This window comes from Ctenopharyngodon idella, chromosome 9, assembly GCF_019924925.1.
Source record: "Ctenopharyngodon idella isolate HZGC_01 chromosome 9, HZGC01, whole genome shotgun sequence".
In the NCBI taxonomy this organism is placed as follows: domain Eukaryota; kingdom Metazoa; phylum Chordata; class Actinopteri; order Cypriniformes; family Xenocyprididae; genus Ctenopharyngodon; species Ctenopharyngodon idella.
In genome coordinates this window covers 31,947,269-31,965,017 of record NC_067228.1, presented here as the reverse complement: position 1 = coordinate 31,965,017, position 17,749 = coordinate 31,947,269, and the positions used below count along the sequence as shown (strand labels likewise).

Below are 17,749 nucleotides of genomic sequence, written 5' to 3'. Positions count from 1 at the left end.
CATCACATCACTCTATTAAACATTACCAGTGTCAATGGATCATGTTGACAGTTAATGTGATCCTCTATTCCTGTGGTTAATCTGCTAGGACACCTGTGTAAACTTGAGGAGAACTGACCTCATACATCCACGAAAAATCACCAAAAAAGACATTAAGCAAAACTTAAGAAAAGTGAAATTATTTCTGAAAAACCGCTATCAGCACTATATTTTCATGCTTCAAAAAGTACATTATACATTGTAACAGTAATCCATATGAATCAAGCGGTTTAATCCAAGTCTACTGAAAAGACACGATAACTTTATTTGATGAATAGGTTAAAAATAAACTGAATAATCAGTTGTAAAATAGGTCTGACATTGCATAGTCTTCATTGACTATGTTGCGTTGTCCACGTTTCTTTGTCTTTTGTTCTTTGATTAATGACACAGACAGCAGCATGTATATTAGGCTGCTGACCACTTTAAGACCTGACGCTTGGATTCAATATACTGTTACACATGCTTTTTCTTTCTCAACTGTTTACCTTAACTTAAGACAAACCGACTGTGTTTACGTGAATACTCACCAAGACGGGCATTTTGACATAATTTTGTGTACGTATTTGTTTAGGCGCATTAAGCCGTGAAAAAAGAAATAATTTGGTGTGAGCACAAAACCTTCATGAATCAGTAAAATTATGCACAATCCTGCACTGAAATTTAGAAACACCAACTCTATTCAACCGGAGCAAATGAAACGAGTGAGTGAGGGGAAGCGGGTGTGTCCACTCACTGTCAGAGAGAAGAAAGCGAGAAAGCGCAGCTGGTATTGGTGTATCGATACTGTGGAAAATGAGTACTGGAACCATTTCAGACATGTCAGTGTTGATACGTATCGAAGAATCAATATTTTTGGCAACACCAGTTTAGAATAATGCTTACATTTTCCCATTGTTATATGAACTGTATACAAGTATACCTTTTTAAATTAGCCATCATCGAACCTCAAAAGTAATTTTAAACACTACATAGTGCATTATGGTCTTCAATATATGCAATGTTGCCTTAAAATTTGGCAGTGTAATGAAGATGACTTTTGGACCAGCATTCACGTCAAGACCATACCTTTGATGCCTTACAATTCTGTCTATTGCAGCTCACTAGATTTTGAAACCGTGCAATTGTCTGGGTATTTTTGGTAATATTGCGGTCTCAACAATATGCAAGTTTCACCTTATAATTAACTGTTATGGATTTTCTCGGTCTACTCTCAGCAGTATACCAGTATTTCCCTGTGGTAGAGCTCCTATGTGATTCCTGCACTGAGCTGCTGTGCTTGGAGTAGAGCCATAATGGCGGCTCATTAGATAGAGATAATGACAGCAGGGTGAGCCCTGAGGAGCCCACCCGGACGAGAACGCCCAGAGAAACCTCACAGCGACACTCGCTCCATCATGCCTCAGGGGCCGATAGAGAGAGCAGAAGAGAACAGAGGACGAAGGAAGGAGTGAAAAGCAGGAGGAAGTGGGCGATTGAAGGAAAAAAGTGGTGAAGAGGGATGGGGTGGGTGTGCAGAGACAGTAATCATTCGAACAATGGTATTTTTGTTCAAATGTCAGTTTTAATGTGCTTGTGTTGGGAGTGCTGCAGCATTTCCCTATAGTCTTCCTCAATGCATGTCAATATACATGCTCTTATAGATCTGTGACTTCTCCATAGAAAACATAAGAAGAAAGAATTTCTGTCTAAATAATATGTAAAAACCATTTGCACATGCATTACCTCTCAAAAGTTTGAGCACACCTGACTAAATTTGTTTCTCATTATCATAAGCCAAGTTTCCATTCACTTTTTTTTGCTGTTCTGTTATCATTAAAAGTTAGCAAAATGTTGCCGTGTCCAGCCTTTTTTTCTATCCAGTTGGCCTTTTGACCGCTAAAATCATTCTAGCAACAAACTTTAATGCACCCTTTAACATACCGTCAAGCAGCTGCGACATGGCCAAGAAACATTGCTCATGCAACTCTAATATGCAATGTGAAGTTCATGAGATCGTAAAATAATCATAATTTTGTGCTGTTTCTTAGTTTTAATGACTTTTTATTACATGATGTAGATTATAATATATAATTAGTAGCTGTCTTCAGAATTGTGACTACTCATGAAATACTTACACAGACCTTCTTTTTGCACATATTTTATAAATAGACCAAGTTTTTGTGTGTGCTAAAAGATCAGATATATGGAAGTATTAATGTTTAAAATGCTTTGAAAGAGGAACATCTGGGAATAAACATGGAAAAAAATGAAAAATAAGACATGCTTTTCTTGCTACCACAGAATGATGCAATCAATTGAATTCTGTGTGATCCATGATTTTGCTGGTATGTCATCATAGTATTTTAATGCAGCCTTTAACCATTTATGGCTTTTTGTCGTGATATTCTTAATATCTGTAAGCACACTAGGATAAATGTAGCCTATTTGATTGAATAACACTGGATATTTTTTTGTCTCTGATTGAGGTTTAACCTGTTTGTGATCTAGTTTTGAGTGCTGTGTAAGCTCTGGGGAATGCTGTACCTGTGTGTTTGTGAACACATGACCCAGGAGACTGTTAGATGTGACCTCATATGCTTTTTTTTTTCTGAAGTGAGCACAGTTTACAAACCTCTAGAGTGACCTATATATGCATGTGTATGTGTGCTATCACACAGGTGCTATGGAGGAGCTGCACAGTTTGGACCCGCGCCGGCAGGAGTTGCTGGAGGCCAGATTTCTGGGCGGAGTCAGTGGAAACACAGTGGGCAGCACTGGCAGCGCTAGCGGAGGAACCAAAGTTAGTGGCTGAGTTTATCACCGGAATGTTATTTCAAACACAAGTTTTGCAGATAATGGCTATATGTGAAAGAGAAGGTAGCGTTTTGTATGAAAGGCACAAATTCAAGGAAGGTTTAGAGCTCACTAAGCAAATATTGACTATAATTCTTATTTCTTGGTAGGAAGAGTCATAAGAAAAAGGCTACATTTGTAAAGGTTTTTGTTTCAACTGGTTCTTCAGACATTTTTATTCACCAAACTGTGCACACAGGCTTGTGGGATATCATAGACTAAGGGTTTTCAACTGGGGGTCCGCAGCGGTACTGTAGGGGGTCTGCCAATTAATGTTTAATCACAAATAATTTTTGTTAAATTAAAACCTTTTTTTAAATATCACAAAGTCAAAAAATATAAGCACCTTTAAATGAAAGCAAGAGCATCCTCAGTTAATACTGTAATAAAATCATACTGGCGAAACGGATTTGGCAAACACTCCAGTGCGTTTTTGTGTTTGTTCTCTGGAAAATGTCAAATGTTTCTATTTATTATTACAATGTGTTTTTGCAGCGGTGAGAAATGTAGCCAATAACAGGCATATTTGTTGATCTCTTGAACACAATGGCCAATCAGAGGTGTTTAATTTACTCAATCCACTCACTGCTCTAAACGCCAGAGTTTTTGTTCAGTTCTGCACGCTTGTGAATCCTCTCATTAACAAAGACACAATGTAAGTAAGAGATTCATTATGCAGTGTAGACAACTTTATTGATTTTAATGGAACTTTGTGAGATCGCGAACTGACATGAGTGACAGTTTTTTTGTGATTGTAAAGGGAGCGGTATTTGCACGCTTTCAAGGCTATATATAATTCACTGAACAAAAGTTTTATTTTTTTAATGCTGCTAAGAGGACAGACTGCCAATTACACACTGCAAAATTTCAGAAGTGACATCTACATAATAATTACACTAATTATAATAAACACACTAATTGCAATTGACAGTGATCACTAGCAGGGGACAAAAATACAGCATGTCAAAATAGATACGTGCAATGTAAATGCAGACTAATAGATTTACAGAAAGATATTTGTATCAATATATTTTTGATATTCCATTCCAATTATTTGTAAAGATAATGACTTGTAAGTAAATTTAACTGTCTCACTCTACATTGCTGTTCTTGTTATGGTGGAGCTGTTGCTACTCATTACATCTGCTCTTTACTAGAGAACCTTCACTAATTTCAGATGCTCAGTGATTTGATTCTTAATTGTCCATCTGACAGTAATGTATGACTCTGCGAATCCATTAAAATAATTAACAACAACTGTGAACAACTAATGAATTGATTTTTATTACATGATATATGCTTGTTATGCATGAATGTCAATTTCAACATTGAAAAGTAATATATAGACAATGATGCATGTGCAACAATAACGTGCATAGTTCTAATCTACTGTCTTAACATAATATAACTATCATTGGTTTCTATTAATATCAAAGGCTCTATGCTCAATATGTAGCTCTGTTTCACATAATTTTGTATCGGGGATCCTTGCTCCTGTCTCTATTACCTTGCCTTGAAAAACATTGAAGAATGTAGGCATGTTAGTAGACAGGATATTGGACAAAACTGAAATTGCAATATTTTGTTTTTCTTTGATATATATTGTGGTATTAAAAAAAAAAAAAAAAATCACCAGATGTCTTGAAATAACTAATCATTCTAGAGTCAGTGAGGTGGTTTTGTTGGAGTGCATCTACATAGAAAATATAAATAATTAGGCCTAAAACTAAAAAAGCTAAAAGTTACTTTTTACTCTAAAGACTTTTAAAAATTAAATCTTTTAAGGGTTAAATGATTTAAGAAAAGCTTCACAGAAAAGTATGATTATTGGAGTGTGTTTTACAAGACATTACTATTTCAGTCTTTCTAAATCAAAATTTTAATGTTTAGTTCAATGTGTTACTTATTTGTAATAATTTGTGAAGTTTCGGAGTGAAAATTGTATCAACGTTTTTTTTCATATGTTGAAAAAATTGGTTTAAAAAATCTCTCTACTTGAGTTTTCATAGGGAACATTTCCACTGTTTTGACCAATTCAGTATGAATATAAAATAATAATAATTATGATTTTGTGATTTATTAAAAATAAAAATATTAAACAAAATAAATACATTGTAATAACACTATTTTACAGTAAAAAGAAAAACAGAGTAATTACTTTACTGTAAAATTACAGTACTAATATTTACCTCTTAAGTTCTTCATTTTCAAATTGTAATCAAGCTTTTATTTGAATGGGTTGCTGGGAAATAAAAACATGTACTGTCGGCTTCAGAGTGAAGCTCAGCACTGTGTTCATTTACACACATGCAGCTCATGATATCAGATGTGTGAATGCCCCACTTCGCTCTGAAACCGGTAGGCATATATTGACAATTACAGTTGCACTAGACAGGATGTTACACAAACACTGGATGCAGATGTGGCTTCTTTCCTCTAGATTCTGCTTGATAAGGCAGCATTTCAAATGTTCGTGGAACAGACTCAATGTCTTCCTACTTTCATAATGAGCTTTTTGAATAAATATTTTTCTGAAAAGGAGGACATTCTGACCGTGAGGTTCATGTCAGGTTACAGTGGACCTCACTCTAAAACACACAGTTCTCTTTTGCTGTTTGATGTATTCTTGCTTATACAACTGTCCTCTCCTTGAAGTTGTCAAATCATTAATTCATAACACCTGCTGCATGAATACCTCATATTCATCGGCCTTTACTCTCAGCTGGCTCATCTGCATTGATTCATGTAAATGTGTTTCTCCTGTACAGACCTTGACAAACAACGAATGCTCCAATCACAGTTTTGGTAGTCTGGGCTCCTCCAGTGATAAAGAGTCAGAGGTGAGTAGTGCTTCAGTTTACTTCTGTATGATTGTACAAACACCTTTAAACCAAATGCCTGTTATATAATGTGACATTTTTCCAAACAGAATATTCAGTGGAAAATAAGTAATGCTGGATATTATATTACAATACACATTAACACAATGATTACTTACAGTTAGTGATAGACTGATGTTATTGCCCTGACTGATTAATCAGTTGATATTTAATATATCAACAATAATTTGTTTCATATTGATATATTATTCAAATGAAGATCATTTTAATGAAACCAGAGAGATATCTGTCTGTCCATTTGAAAGTTTTGGTTGCAGACTTTTAAAAAGTTCATCAAGACATTATAAATGTAATCCATATGAATCAAGCAGTTTAATCTGATGTGAGACAAATGCTTTATATGATGATATGCATATCGCAACGGCTTGTGATAAATGCATGACTTTAATACTCCAAAAGATTACAAAAAGTCCAAATATTAGTCGCCGCAGAGAGTAGACTGGACACGTGACTGTTACATACATGTGACATGCCTAATGTTATTAAATCCAGTAAGCATTTAACTCATGAAGTACTTGTGCGCACAGAAATCTGCCTCTCGGACAGCGCATGATCCCGAATTCAGTTCTCTTCTCCAGCTTATATGGCCAAATACACACAAAATTGTCAAAATGCCTGTCTTGGTGAGTATTCACGTAAACGCAGTCAGTTATGTCTTAAGTGGACTAAACAGTTGATAAAGAAACTGTGTAACAATATATTGAATCCGTGCAGCTCTTAAAGTGATAGCAGCCTAATAAACCTTCTTCCATCTGTGTGCTTAATGTTAATTAATCAACAACAGACAGAGAAAATCACTCACTGCTCTTGACTGAATCACTTTTGTAGCTTTAATAAAAATCAGTATATATTTTATTCATACAGTGAAGACTAAGCAGTGTTTTTTTTTTTTTTTTTTTTACATTTGATTTAATTTCTGTTGTTAAATAAACCTAATGTAAGCCTGCCTGAAACCCTAAACCCCTCTGGGTTACACTGACGTTAAAATGACACTTACGTTTTATGTAATGCTACAGTAAAACTCTGCTGTTCACTTTCGGAAGTTGTAGGGATGCCTTCTTCTCACAAAAAATGTGAAACATGTATGTTGGTTTATATAATTTTCAGGTTTTTTTTTTAAATTTATTTTACATACTTAAAGCATTATCGTATCGAATATCGCATTAACTAGTTATCGAATATACCATTTTTCTTCAGGATTGTGCAGCCCTACATTGAGCACAGATTTGTTTTCATCATTAACATCAAATATAGTAAACAAGCTCAAACGTGCTTGCTTAATCTGCAAGAACTAATGACATTTGTTCTTATGTCAAGCAAATATGGTTGAATTTTTTTTTTTTCTTACCATATTTGATGAAATTAAATCTGTTCATCACAAAGTGATCAGGTCTCTTCAGAAGACTTTTTTACAGTCTCTTTGAAGCATCAAAATTTAAGTGCAGTGAACTTTCAATGGAAGGATAGAAATCTCTGCAATTTCTTTAAAAATATTTCATTTGTGTTGTAGATATGAACAAAAGAGTTTGGAACAACATGAAGTTGAGTAAATAATGACAGAATTTTATTTTTTGGGTGAACTATACTTTTAAGGAAAGTAGTTACTTGGCCTAGTTGGAAATGTCGAAAGCGAAAGTAAAATGCACAAGGCCGCACGACCATTCATAACAGTGCGCAGCAGAGCAAGCCTTTTCAATTAATTTCTATAGGAGTTGAGCTTCCATAGGAATTAACTGAAAACGCCTGCTCTGCGCCAGTGGACACACACCATTATGAATGACCGTGCGCATTTTACTTTCAGGTTAGCGGCAATTCAGGAGCGGCTATTGCTTGAATTGTGGTTTCAATTATTATTCTTAATGAAAAACACAACAACAAAACAGTACAATGACAAACTCGCTTAAATGGGCGCTTTTACATTTCACTTTGAAACCAAATCTTCCACCGTTGTCTTGTCAGTGAGGCTAAATGGGCAAAGTGAGGTGAAATCTGACTCCTGCTACTGATCTGTGCTGCAACTCTCGTTCGGCTAACATTGAATTGAGCAGACACATTTAGTTTTTAATTGTAGTGTCTGTTCTCTAACTGGACTAAATGATTTTTATTACTATTAAAAAATCAAAACGACACTGGGGGCGGTGCCGTGGTGGGCAAGTGATGATACCGATGTTGTGGCTGAACACCGGTAACAATGACTATTGCAGCAAGCCTACCTCAAGACAATGATTTCAGGCTGCCTAAAAGCATTATAACATATTGTGAACAGCCTGAATGAAGGCACTTATGTGAACACTAATTTTAACATCTCTATTATATGCCACGCAAGTCTATAGTGTGTGTGTGTGTGTGTGTGTGAGAGACAATGTGTTGTTCTTCTGTTGTCTGATAGTTGATTGACAGCTTTTAGGTACGTTATTGGCAGCACATACATATACGGGAGCTTTTGAAAGCAGGCGTCTATCAGCAGATCCATCTATCAGCGGATATATTAGGGATCTGCTGATAGACGCCTGCTTTCAAAAGCTCCCGTGTGTATCTGTGTAAGCGCTCGGGGAACAGATGTCTATTTACAACGTGTTTGAAGCGATGATCATTGTAGCCGATCACAGACATATCTGATGTGTGTAAACACAATGGCCAATCGCTCAACAGTGCTCAAAATGCTAGAGGGAAAATCTAGTATCGTCACATTTTTAAAATTTCAGTACCGACTTGGTACCGAAGTCGGTACTTTTGACAACCCTATGTGAATCAACCTTCAGGATGCTTATTTCCGTGTAGGCATTTGTGTTGTGGGTGTCTTCTTGCCATGCAAGAAGTGTGGCACTCCTACTATAATCAGTGAAGCTGTCTACACTGGAAGCTTCTGAATCACAATGTATGTGATTGTATCTGTACAGCTCTTATCAAAAAGGACTGTGAATGACAAAGAAATAAATAGATCAGTAAACAGTTAATTGATGCACTGAAGCATTTGCTCCAAACTGGGATCTGTAATGGATATGCTTTGTCTAAACTGCTCACGGTTGAGTCCTGATGAAAGCTGTTGTTAATAACTCGGTTCATAGTTCAGCAGATGGCGCAGAGACGTTCTGCTGTGTTTTCTTTGAATCAAAGCGTTACAGAGAAATTGATGCTGGTGTGTGAGTGTGTGACTCAGGCCGATGGGAAATGTTCCCTGTAATGAAGCTCTAGTTCTGTATGTGCTTCTGCCTCATGGAGGATGCTGTGTCACTCTTATGTGTGTGTGTGTGTGTGTGTGTGTGTGTTTAGGTTTTGTAGCAGACTCAAGCTGGGTTGGCATCTGTCATAACCCCCAATAGTTAAACCATCAGCAGGCAAAGCACTACACATGTACACACACACACATGAAGCATCATAGTAAGATGAATTGTCCTCCCATCCCCCTGCACTACACACCTGCTGTGACATAAATCAGAACAAGAGAAGGAGGAAGCCAATGAAGCGAGTTATGAAGGGAGAGAGAAAGTGAACTGGGAGGTTGAGAATAAACTCCTCTCATGTGGCTGTGAGCTGCTTATTATGCCAGATGTCAGACACCTAGATACTGTAGACACACACACACACACACACACACACACACACACACACACACACACACACACACACACACACCTGTCACACACATACTCCCACTGCATTAGAGCTGACACACACACACCACTGTCAGACTTTCACTCAAATTACCACATACACCCAATACAGCACCAAAACCTCCATTATAGCCCCACCTCAGACTATATACACTAGATTACCCATAATCCCCTGAACACTAATCACAGCCTCCAACACCTGCAGCCTGAAGCACATGACTCATTTAATGCAGGATGATTTGCATATTCATGATGGATTTGAATATATATATATATATATATATATTATATATATATAAATATAATCAAGGATTTACGTTTTCAGTGACAGGAATGAAGATTATGTAATCTTTATGTTTCAGAACATTTCATGCGCAGAAGTGCCTTCTGTAGCTTCTATCAAATGAAGACCGACAGCATGGATTGTTATCTGGTTGTTTTTTTGTTTTTTTGATACTTTGAATGATATTTGCCTTTGTTTCTCAGTAGGCTCTTATTATTTGAGCTTTAGTAATTGTATTGCAGTGGTGGTAGACTTTCTCTGATGGCGGATGTGTTTCTTTATGTTGCTTGTTCTGAGCTTGTGGCCATTGTGACCCAAAAGTGCCAGTTTGGAGCGTGCAGAACATCAATATCAGCCTGTGCCGGCTCGTTAGGGCCACCGTGACATTCTGTCATTGTCACTGAGGGCTAATTATAAACACCAGCCTCAGTCCTAGAGTCTGCAGCTCTTGACTCACTCGCATCTAAACACACTTTCCTTTTTCTCCTTCTCCTTTCCTTTTGCTTAATACTTTTCTTTAACCTTTTCCTTTTATTTATTTCCTTTCCTTATATTGTCCTCTTTTGTTTTCCTTTTACTTTCATTATCTCATATCCTTTTCCTTCCGTTTTCATTTTCCTCTTCCTGATATTTCCCTCTTGTTTTTGTTTTCCTTTGATTCTATCATTCTCTTTTCCTTTCCTTTGAATTTCCTTATCCTGTCATTTTCCTTATGCTGTCATTTTCCTTTCCTATCATTTGCTCATTTTCCTTATCATTTTCCTTGATTTTTTTTTGTCTTTTTGTTTTCCTTTTGCTTTCATTTTTCACTTCCTTTATCCTTTTCCTCTTTTGTTTTCCATTTCCTTTTCACTTTCTCTCATTTCCTTTCCCCTTTTCCTTCCCATTCCACATTTCTTTTTCCTTATTCTATTTTCCTTCATTTTCTTTTTCTTTTTCCTTTCATTTTCTCCTTATCTTTATTCATTCATTTTATTTTTTTATTTTCCTTTTTTCCTTTTCCTTTTATTCTCTCATTTCCTTTCCCTTTTATTCTCTCATTTCCTTTCCCCTTTCCTTCCTTTTTCCTTTTCCTTCCTTTTTCCTTTTCTTTTTACCTTAATTTTCTCCTAATCTTTCTCCTTTTCTTTCTTCCTTTTCCTATTTTTTCCTTTTATCTCATTTCTTTTTCTTTTTCCGTATCCTATCATTTTCCTCTTCCTGATATTTTCCTTTGTTTTTGTTTTCCTTTTGATTCACTCATTTTCTTTTCCTTTCCTTTAATTTTTCCTTATCCTATCATTTTCCTTTCCTCCTTTTCTTTATCATTTTCCTTGATTTTTTTTTTTTTTGTCTTTTGCTTTCATTTTTTCATTTTTCTGTTGTTTTCCATTTCCTTTTCACTTTCTCTCATTTCCTTTCCCCTTTCCTTCCCATTTCTTTTTCCTTATTCTATTTTCTTTCTATTTTATCTTTTTCTTTTCCTTTCATTTTCTCCATATCCTTATTCCTTAATTTTTTTTCATTATCCTTTTTTCCTTTTCTCATTTCCTTTCCCATTTCTTTCCTTTTTCCTTTTCTTTTTACCTTAATTTTCTCCTATCTTTCTCTTTTTCTTTCTTCCTTTTCCTATTTTTTCTTTACATTCTCTCATTTTTCCTTATACCATTTTATTTTTTTATTTTTTCTCTTTTTTCTTTCATTGCTTTTGTTTTTCTTTTTTCTTTTCCTCTCCTCTCATTCTGTCTTCCTCTTTCTTTGTTGCAGGGATCAGATGGGAAAAGAGGAAGTTCTCCTGCGTATTCAGTAAGTCTCTCTGTCCCGGTCATGTGAGAATTGAATAGAGACATAAATGATGCTTTTGGAGGCTCTTCGTTCAGTCAAATCGACAGTCCTCTCTTTGGAGGGATATGATGTGGTTTCCAAAAATGCACTGGTCTAGCCCACATGAGTGTTTCATTTCTACAATAACCTCAAATTAAGCTTTGAGAAGATTGAGAAATTAACATGAAAGAACTATGTATAATATACAGGGCGGAGTTTAACCACATCTATTTTGGAAACCCTCTCTCTGTTTCTCAGCTATAAGGAGATTAGCATTTTAATCAACATATAGATGAGGCAGCGTTTCTTTTTAGACATTAACTGCATGTGTAGGACACAGTTTATCACTTAATAGTGTAATATTGGTGTGTGGGTATCAAAATCTGTGCTGGAGTTTGGTGGCAGATGTGGAGGTTTCAGTCCAAGCCAGTGCGCGAGAACTCCTCTCTGCTCAGAATGCAAAGATGCCCTTGGCAGCACACCCCTCTTTGTCTGTGCTGAAAAGAGCAGGATATTTCTGCATCCTTTCCCTAGTGAGGGAGAAAATAGACTGTGATTATTGGTCCAGGCCCCGGATTATGCACTCTCACATTAGAGATATTCTTAGAGTCATTTAGACTCAAGAGTCATTAAATACTGTTTGAAGACACACAATACGTCTCGTTTTACTCAGAGCTGATATTCAAAGATTGTGCGATTTGCTCTCAGGAGACTATGAATTTAAATGTGGTGCTCAGTGCTTGCTGAGGCCAGCGTTATCGTGCATCGAGTGCAAAATAAGACCTGAATAAATTCATAACAAATAGTGTATGAATGTAATATCTCTCATTTATAGACTCCTGAAAAGAAGCACTCTGAATCATCACGGGGCAGGAAGAGAAAAGCTGACAACCAATCAGAGAGCAGTCAGGGTAAATGCTTGTGTGTTTTTTCTCTCTCTCTCTCTCTCTCTCTCTCTCTCTCTCTCTCTCTCTCTCTCTCTCTCTCTCTCTCTCTCTCTCTCTCTCTCTGGTATGTTCTTTACATGTAGCTTAATATGCTTAATCATGTCTTTTTTTTTTTTTTTTTTTTTTTTTTCTTTCCTAGGAAAGTCCGTCATTCGGGGACCGAAAATTAGTGATTATTTTGATGTGAGTATCTGCCAGTAATTTGAGGGAAAGCATAAATCTTTGGCATTGGCCTCATGAGAGCGGAACTGACATAGTCACTGCAACTTGGACAATGTTATTTTAACCCTCTGATGCTGTTCAGTCAGTTTTTGACCTGAAAATTTTTTTATTTTTATTTATTTATTTTTTTTATTTAATTTAGAATTTTTTACTTCATCGGAATGGTACGAAACTTGGTAAAGGTTTTGGCACCTATGTGGCAAAAAAAAAGTTAATGGATGTGATTCAAAAAGGTTAAATGGTCCTGAAAAAATAGTGACACTTGTATTGTTTGTGGTCAAAAATGAGCGCATTGGAATTGGAAATGAATGGGAAGCTAATTTCATCTATTGGAAACGTTTGGTACTGCGCCCAAACGAAATCTTACTGAAAGCTAATTTTTTGAGATCTCAACCTCAAATTTGGAACACAGCTTGTTTAGATTCATGGCTTTGATTTTCTCAAAGTTTTAGAGTAAAACATGTTTTGGAGAATATGTATTTCATATACAATTTTAAAATGGTGTTTTTAAGCAGTTTCCATAATAAACTTAAGTTTCTATACCTTTTTTTTCCATAAATATAATTTAGTACTATAAAATCCCCTTAAATACAAGATATTAAATAAAAAAAATAAAAAAATTATCGAACTAAAATGTAGTACATTCATTTAATTGAAAAAATAATATTAAAAAAACTCATTTTTGACCTCCACGCGAGCAGCACCAGAGGGTTAAAAATTTGAAACTGCATTTGTAGTATATTCAACTTTTTTTTTTTTTTTTTCAAGCAAAACAGAAAATTTGGAAGGAAATAATGTAGGGTAGACTTGATTTTATTCGTGATTTGATTGGACTGTGAAAAGTATTATTTTTAATAAATACAATTAATATTATTTTTCCACCCTAGCAGTATTGGTTACATCAAAAGTCATTTTAGAGGTGGAGAAACATTTAATTAATGAAAGGTTTTTCATTTCCTTAGAATAACACAAACTGATGAGTCAGACACAGTAAGAACAACAGTTTATTATTAGTAAAATTACATTTATTGAAAATGGTAATGGAATTTTTAATTTGATTCTGTCTTTGTCTATAGTAATGTATGATTTTTTTTTTTTTTTTTTTTGTGCTACCAACAAATTCATATTTTAATTATTTTCAAACAAGCTTTCCTGAGCTCACTCCCTTTCTGCCATGGGTCTGATCCAAATTTGAGTCAATTTTGCTATATTGGGATGCACAAACAGAACAATGATTAAACAGTGTTAAACTTAATATTGTCAAAACAAAAGCTAAAATTTAACACAATGTCCAAGCTGCTCTGTTCCATGCAGTGAAAGCATACAATGATCAGTGGCTGTCAAACCCCCCAAAAAAACAAACAAAAAAAAAAACTTGTGCAATAAATTTCAAGTCTTCTGAACATCTTACCTTCTGCCGCAGATCTCAAATCTCATTGATATTATGCACATTAAAACCTCATGTGTTGACGATACACATGAGCTCGAAGGTTTGTGCACATTTTTTTCTCCACTTCCTCTTCATATGGTGTTAAGTGGAGTGGTGTCTAGATGTGCTTGCGTAGATCATAATTTCAAGTGATATGATTTCTTTGTTTCCTCCTTTCTGTAGTTTCAGGGTGGTAATGGGTCCAGTCCAGTAAGAGGTTTACCGCCTGTCATCCGTTCACCCCAGAACTCACATTCCCATTCTGCACCAGGATCAAGCGTATGTCACACACTCTCTTTCTGACCCTGCAGTGCAGTGTTCATTTAGTTGATGAATAATTTTCATCATAGTTTTCATCAACAACATTTTTTACTAACAAAAATGAGACGATAACTAAACAAATACCAGGTTTTGATGACAAAAACTATGATGACCTTTTCATCAATGAAAAAGAACAAGATGAAAATGTTAGGAAGGGATGATTTGGGAAGAGATTTACTCACAATTAATCTCTTTGCATAGTAGGGAGGTTAGATGCGCACATTTGAATGGTAACGTACTGATCTACCTGGCGGGTTGATGGCATACAGTTGCTGCATGTCTTATAAAACGTTTAAAAATGTCAACTTCTGTGAGAAAGAGAAAATCAGACATATGGATAAATTTCACATTTGATGTCAAGGAAAACAAGACAATTTGTAAACTGTGTGGAGCGGCAGTCTTCAGGAAAACACAAAAAAATTTACAATACAATACAGGGCTCGACAATAAGGACTGCACAGTGACCCAGGACAGTTGAAGGAGTTGACAAAAAATGATCACACATTTGCACGTGTTTTGCCAATTTAAACAATAAAGCAATTTTAAACTATTCAAGCACAAGAAGACGCGAAAGAGAACTCTGTTTGGGATTTCTGTGCGCGCACATAGAAATAAAGCCGCCTCTCTGACAGACGGTCAGTTATGTCTTAAGTGAACGTAAACAGTTGGGAGAAAATGGGATGTGTATCTTAAAGTGACAGTAGGTAGATTTCTAACCTAAATACTACTGTTAGATCTACCTGACAAACTTAAAGCAATGTTTATTTCATTTGTATCTTTGTTCTACTGCATTTATTTGTTCTTATTTTTGTTGATTTCCTCACTGTTAGATTTTAGTCGACTAAATCTGTTGTAAATCTTATCCCCGGTTCACAGACGAGGCTTAAGCTAGTCCCAGACTAAAATGCATGTTTGAGCTGTTTTAACTGAAAGCAACTTGTACTGACATATCTTAAAATATGTCAGTGCCATAATGTTTTGTTTAAAGATGCACACCAGTAATGTTTTTTTCTAGGGTACATTTATAAAAGCTACTTAAATGCCCTAATTGAACTAAGGCCTAATCCTGGCTTAGTCTAAGCCCTGTCTGTGAAACCGGGGCCTCCCTCTGACTTTATTTCAGTAATTGTGTATTATAATCAATCACGTCACACACACATGTACACACATAAACAACTAACATTCTTACAGTAACACTTTATTTTAGAGTCTTTTAACTAGTTGCTTATTATCATGCATATTACTAGAATATTGATTATTTATTAGTACTTATTAAGCACATATTAATGCCTTATTCTGCACAACCTTATTCTACATTCTTAATCCTACCCAATACCTAAACTTAACAACTACCTTACTAACTATTAATAAGCAGTAAATTAGGAGTTTATTGTGGGAAAAGTCGTAGTTAATAGTTTATATTTGTTCCCTATAATAAAGTGTTACCATTCTTACTTAGGAACATATACACACACACGTCTCAACAATTGTATAGTTCCAGCTCAGCCACAGTACAAACTGACTAATTGTGCCTCTCATTACTGCGAAGTTGAATCTAATAATGTACAATCTTGTATTTGATCAGACCCGGCAAAGCAGCTCGTCTCCCACCAGTCTGTGTTTTGTGGACTCTGTGATTTCTTCTAGACTGATGGCTGTCAAGAGTGTTCAGGTGGGTCTGCTCATTAATACACTGGACTCAAAAAAACAAGAATCTCATTAGCAGTCTTCTTAGAATAAAACTGTCAGTAGATTACAATCATTTCATTAATCTGAGATTTTTTTATTTTTTTTTGTAGTTAACTTGACACTCCTTGTTAAACAAGTATGAAAAAAGGGGGGGGGGAAGCTATATTAAGGGTAAAAATTGTTGGTTGTGGTAGAAATGAGAGTAAAAATATTTCCGTAAACATTGAAATATTTTATTTTGCCATTTTGTTTTGTTTGGGATAATGATAAAACAATAAAATCTACACATAAAAGGCATTTGTTTAGTTTAAATAAATGACTGATGGTAAAAAGTTTCCACGATTGTTTTAATGTGGTTTATAAATTAAAAAGAAAAACAGTGAAATCTGTTCTGATAACAAATTAAATCTGTGATTTAAAATTACTATAGTTTAACACATTTATAAAACGTCATGAAAATGTGTAGTTGTGTTGAAATGTATGTGTTTGTATTTTGTTGTTCTGCAGACTGACCTGACGGTGGTGAAACTGGCCACTATAGAGAGCAATAAGAACCTGGACCTGGAGAAGAAGGAGGGCAGGATAGATGATCTGCTGCGGGTGAGAGGAGAGATGGGAAGGAAGAAAATGAGACGATTCATCTCATCAAAAATTATTATTTATCAGATTATATTTTTGTGATGTTATGACAACAGGGTTCCTACGCAATTTGGAAAAGTATGGAAAAATATTTTTGTTTCCAGACTATTTTCCCTATTCATTTTTTTAAAATACAAATTTAAGAATTTCTGAAAATAAATTTAATCATACAAACACTGTTTTCATGACAAAAGTTTAGTTTACAGAATTAAACCGGTGTGTCAGAGGTCAACATATGCAGATTTCTTCTCATCATGTAAGCGCATATCACATCGAGAAAACCAATGGGGGGAAAAAACATGAGAATTTTTACAGATCATTTGTTAAATATGTTCTTAAAAACCTACGGAGAGATGGAATTTTTGACATGGAAAATTAGATTTTTTTTTTTTCTTTTTTTTTTTTTTCCCTGAAGTAGTTCAGTTTAGAGGGTTTGTTTTGTTTTTTGGCACAGCATTTTTAAAACAAACCTTCACATTTCAATGAACCAGTTTTAGCAGAGTCTGAACATTTTCACTGTGTTGACAAGATGGTGGTGTTGAATTTTTTCACGTACCAAAACCTTTTTTTTTTTTTTTTTTTTTTAAATCGGATTCGCTGTAAATGGTTTTGATGTGAAAAATCTGTAAAATTTTTTAGTTGCATCAGACTTATTCTGACACTAACCTTTCTTTTGTTTTGTTTTTTTTTGTTTGTTTTTTTAAATAAAGAAAACATATATTTAAAAAAAAAATCATTTTCTCTTCCTCCACAGGCAAACTGTGATCTAAGAAGACAAATTGACGAACAACAAAAGCTTCTAGAAAAGTACAAAGAACGTTTAAACAAGTGCATCACCATGAGCAAGAAACTTCTGATTGAGAAGGTGAAGAATCCTTGTGATATTTAAGAAATCAGTGTTTTAGCATTCTAACAAATAAAAGTACCCATTGCTGGCCTGTAAACGTGTAGAAATGACTTGATATGTGGGTGTGGGTTTGGATTTGCATGTCTTATTTCCTCAATATCTAAAATGATTGTGTGTAACC

At 35.2% G+C, this 17,749-nt stretch overlaps 1 protein-coding gene across 5 annotated transcripts in view; it reads left to right on the top strand.

The window, feature by feature from the left end:
- The window catches only part of tlk1a (tousled-like kinase 1a), a 41,178-nt gene that overhangs the window by 11,261 nt on the left and 12,168 nt on the right, over nucleotides 1-17,749 (top strand). For 2 of the 5 annotated variants that reach the window (XM_051905381.1, XM_051905382.1), the window contains 9 exons: nucleotides 2,700-2,821; nucleotides 5,643-5,714; nucleotides 11,418-11,456; nucleotides 12,310-12,385; nucleotides 12,561-12,604; nucleotides 14,256-14,351; nucleotides 15,979-16,065; nucleotides 16,590-16,682; nucleotides 17,476-17,586. In XM_051905381.1, coding sequence (XP_051761341.1) covers nucleotides 2,700-2,821; nucleotides 5,643-5,714; nucleotides 11,418-11,456; nucleotides 12,310-12,385; nucleotides 12,561-12,604; nucleotides 14,256-14,351; nucleotides 15,979-16,065; nucleotides 16,590-16,682; nucleotides 17,476-17,586 — 740 coding nt within the window. The remainder of the gene's footprint in view (nucleotides 1-2,699; nucleotides 2,822-5,642; nucleotides 5,715-11,417; nucleotides 11,457-12,309; nucleotides 12,386-12,560; nucleotides 12,605-14,255; nucleotides 14,352-15,978; nucleotides 16,066-16,589; nucleotides 16,683-17,475; nucleotides 17,587-17,749) is intronic. The other 3 variants (XM_051905383.1, XM_051905384.1, XM_051905385.1) reach the window with 3 other exon arrangements.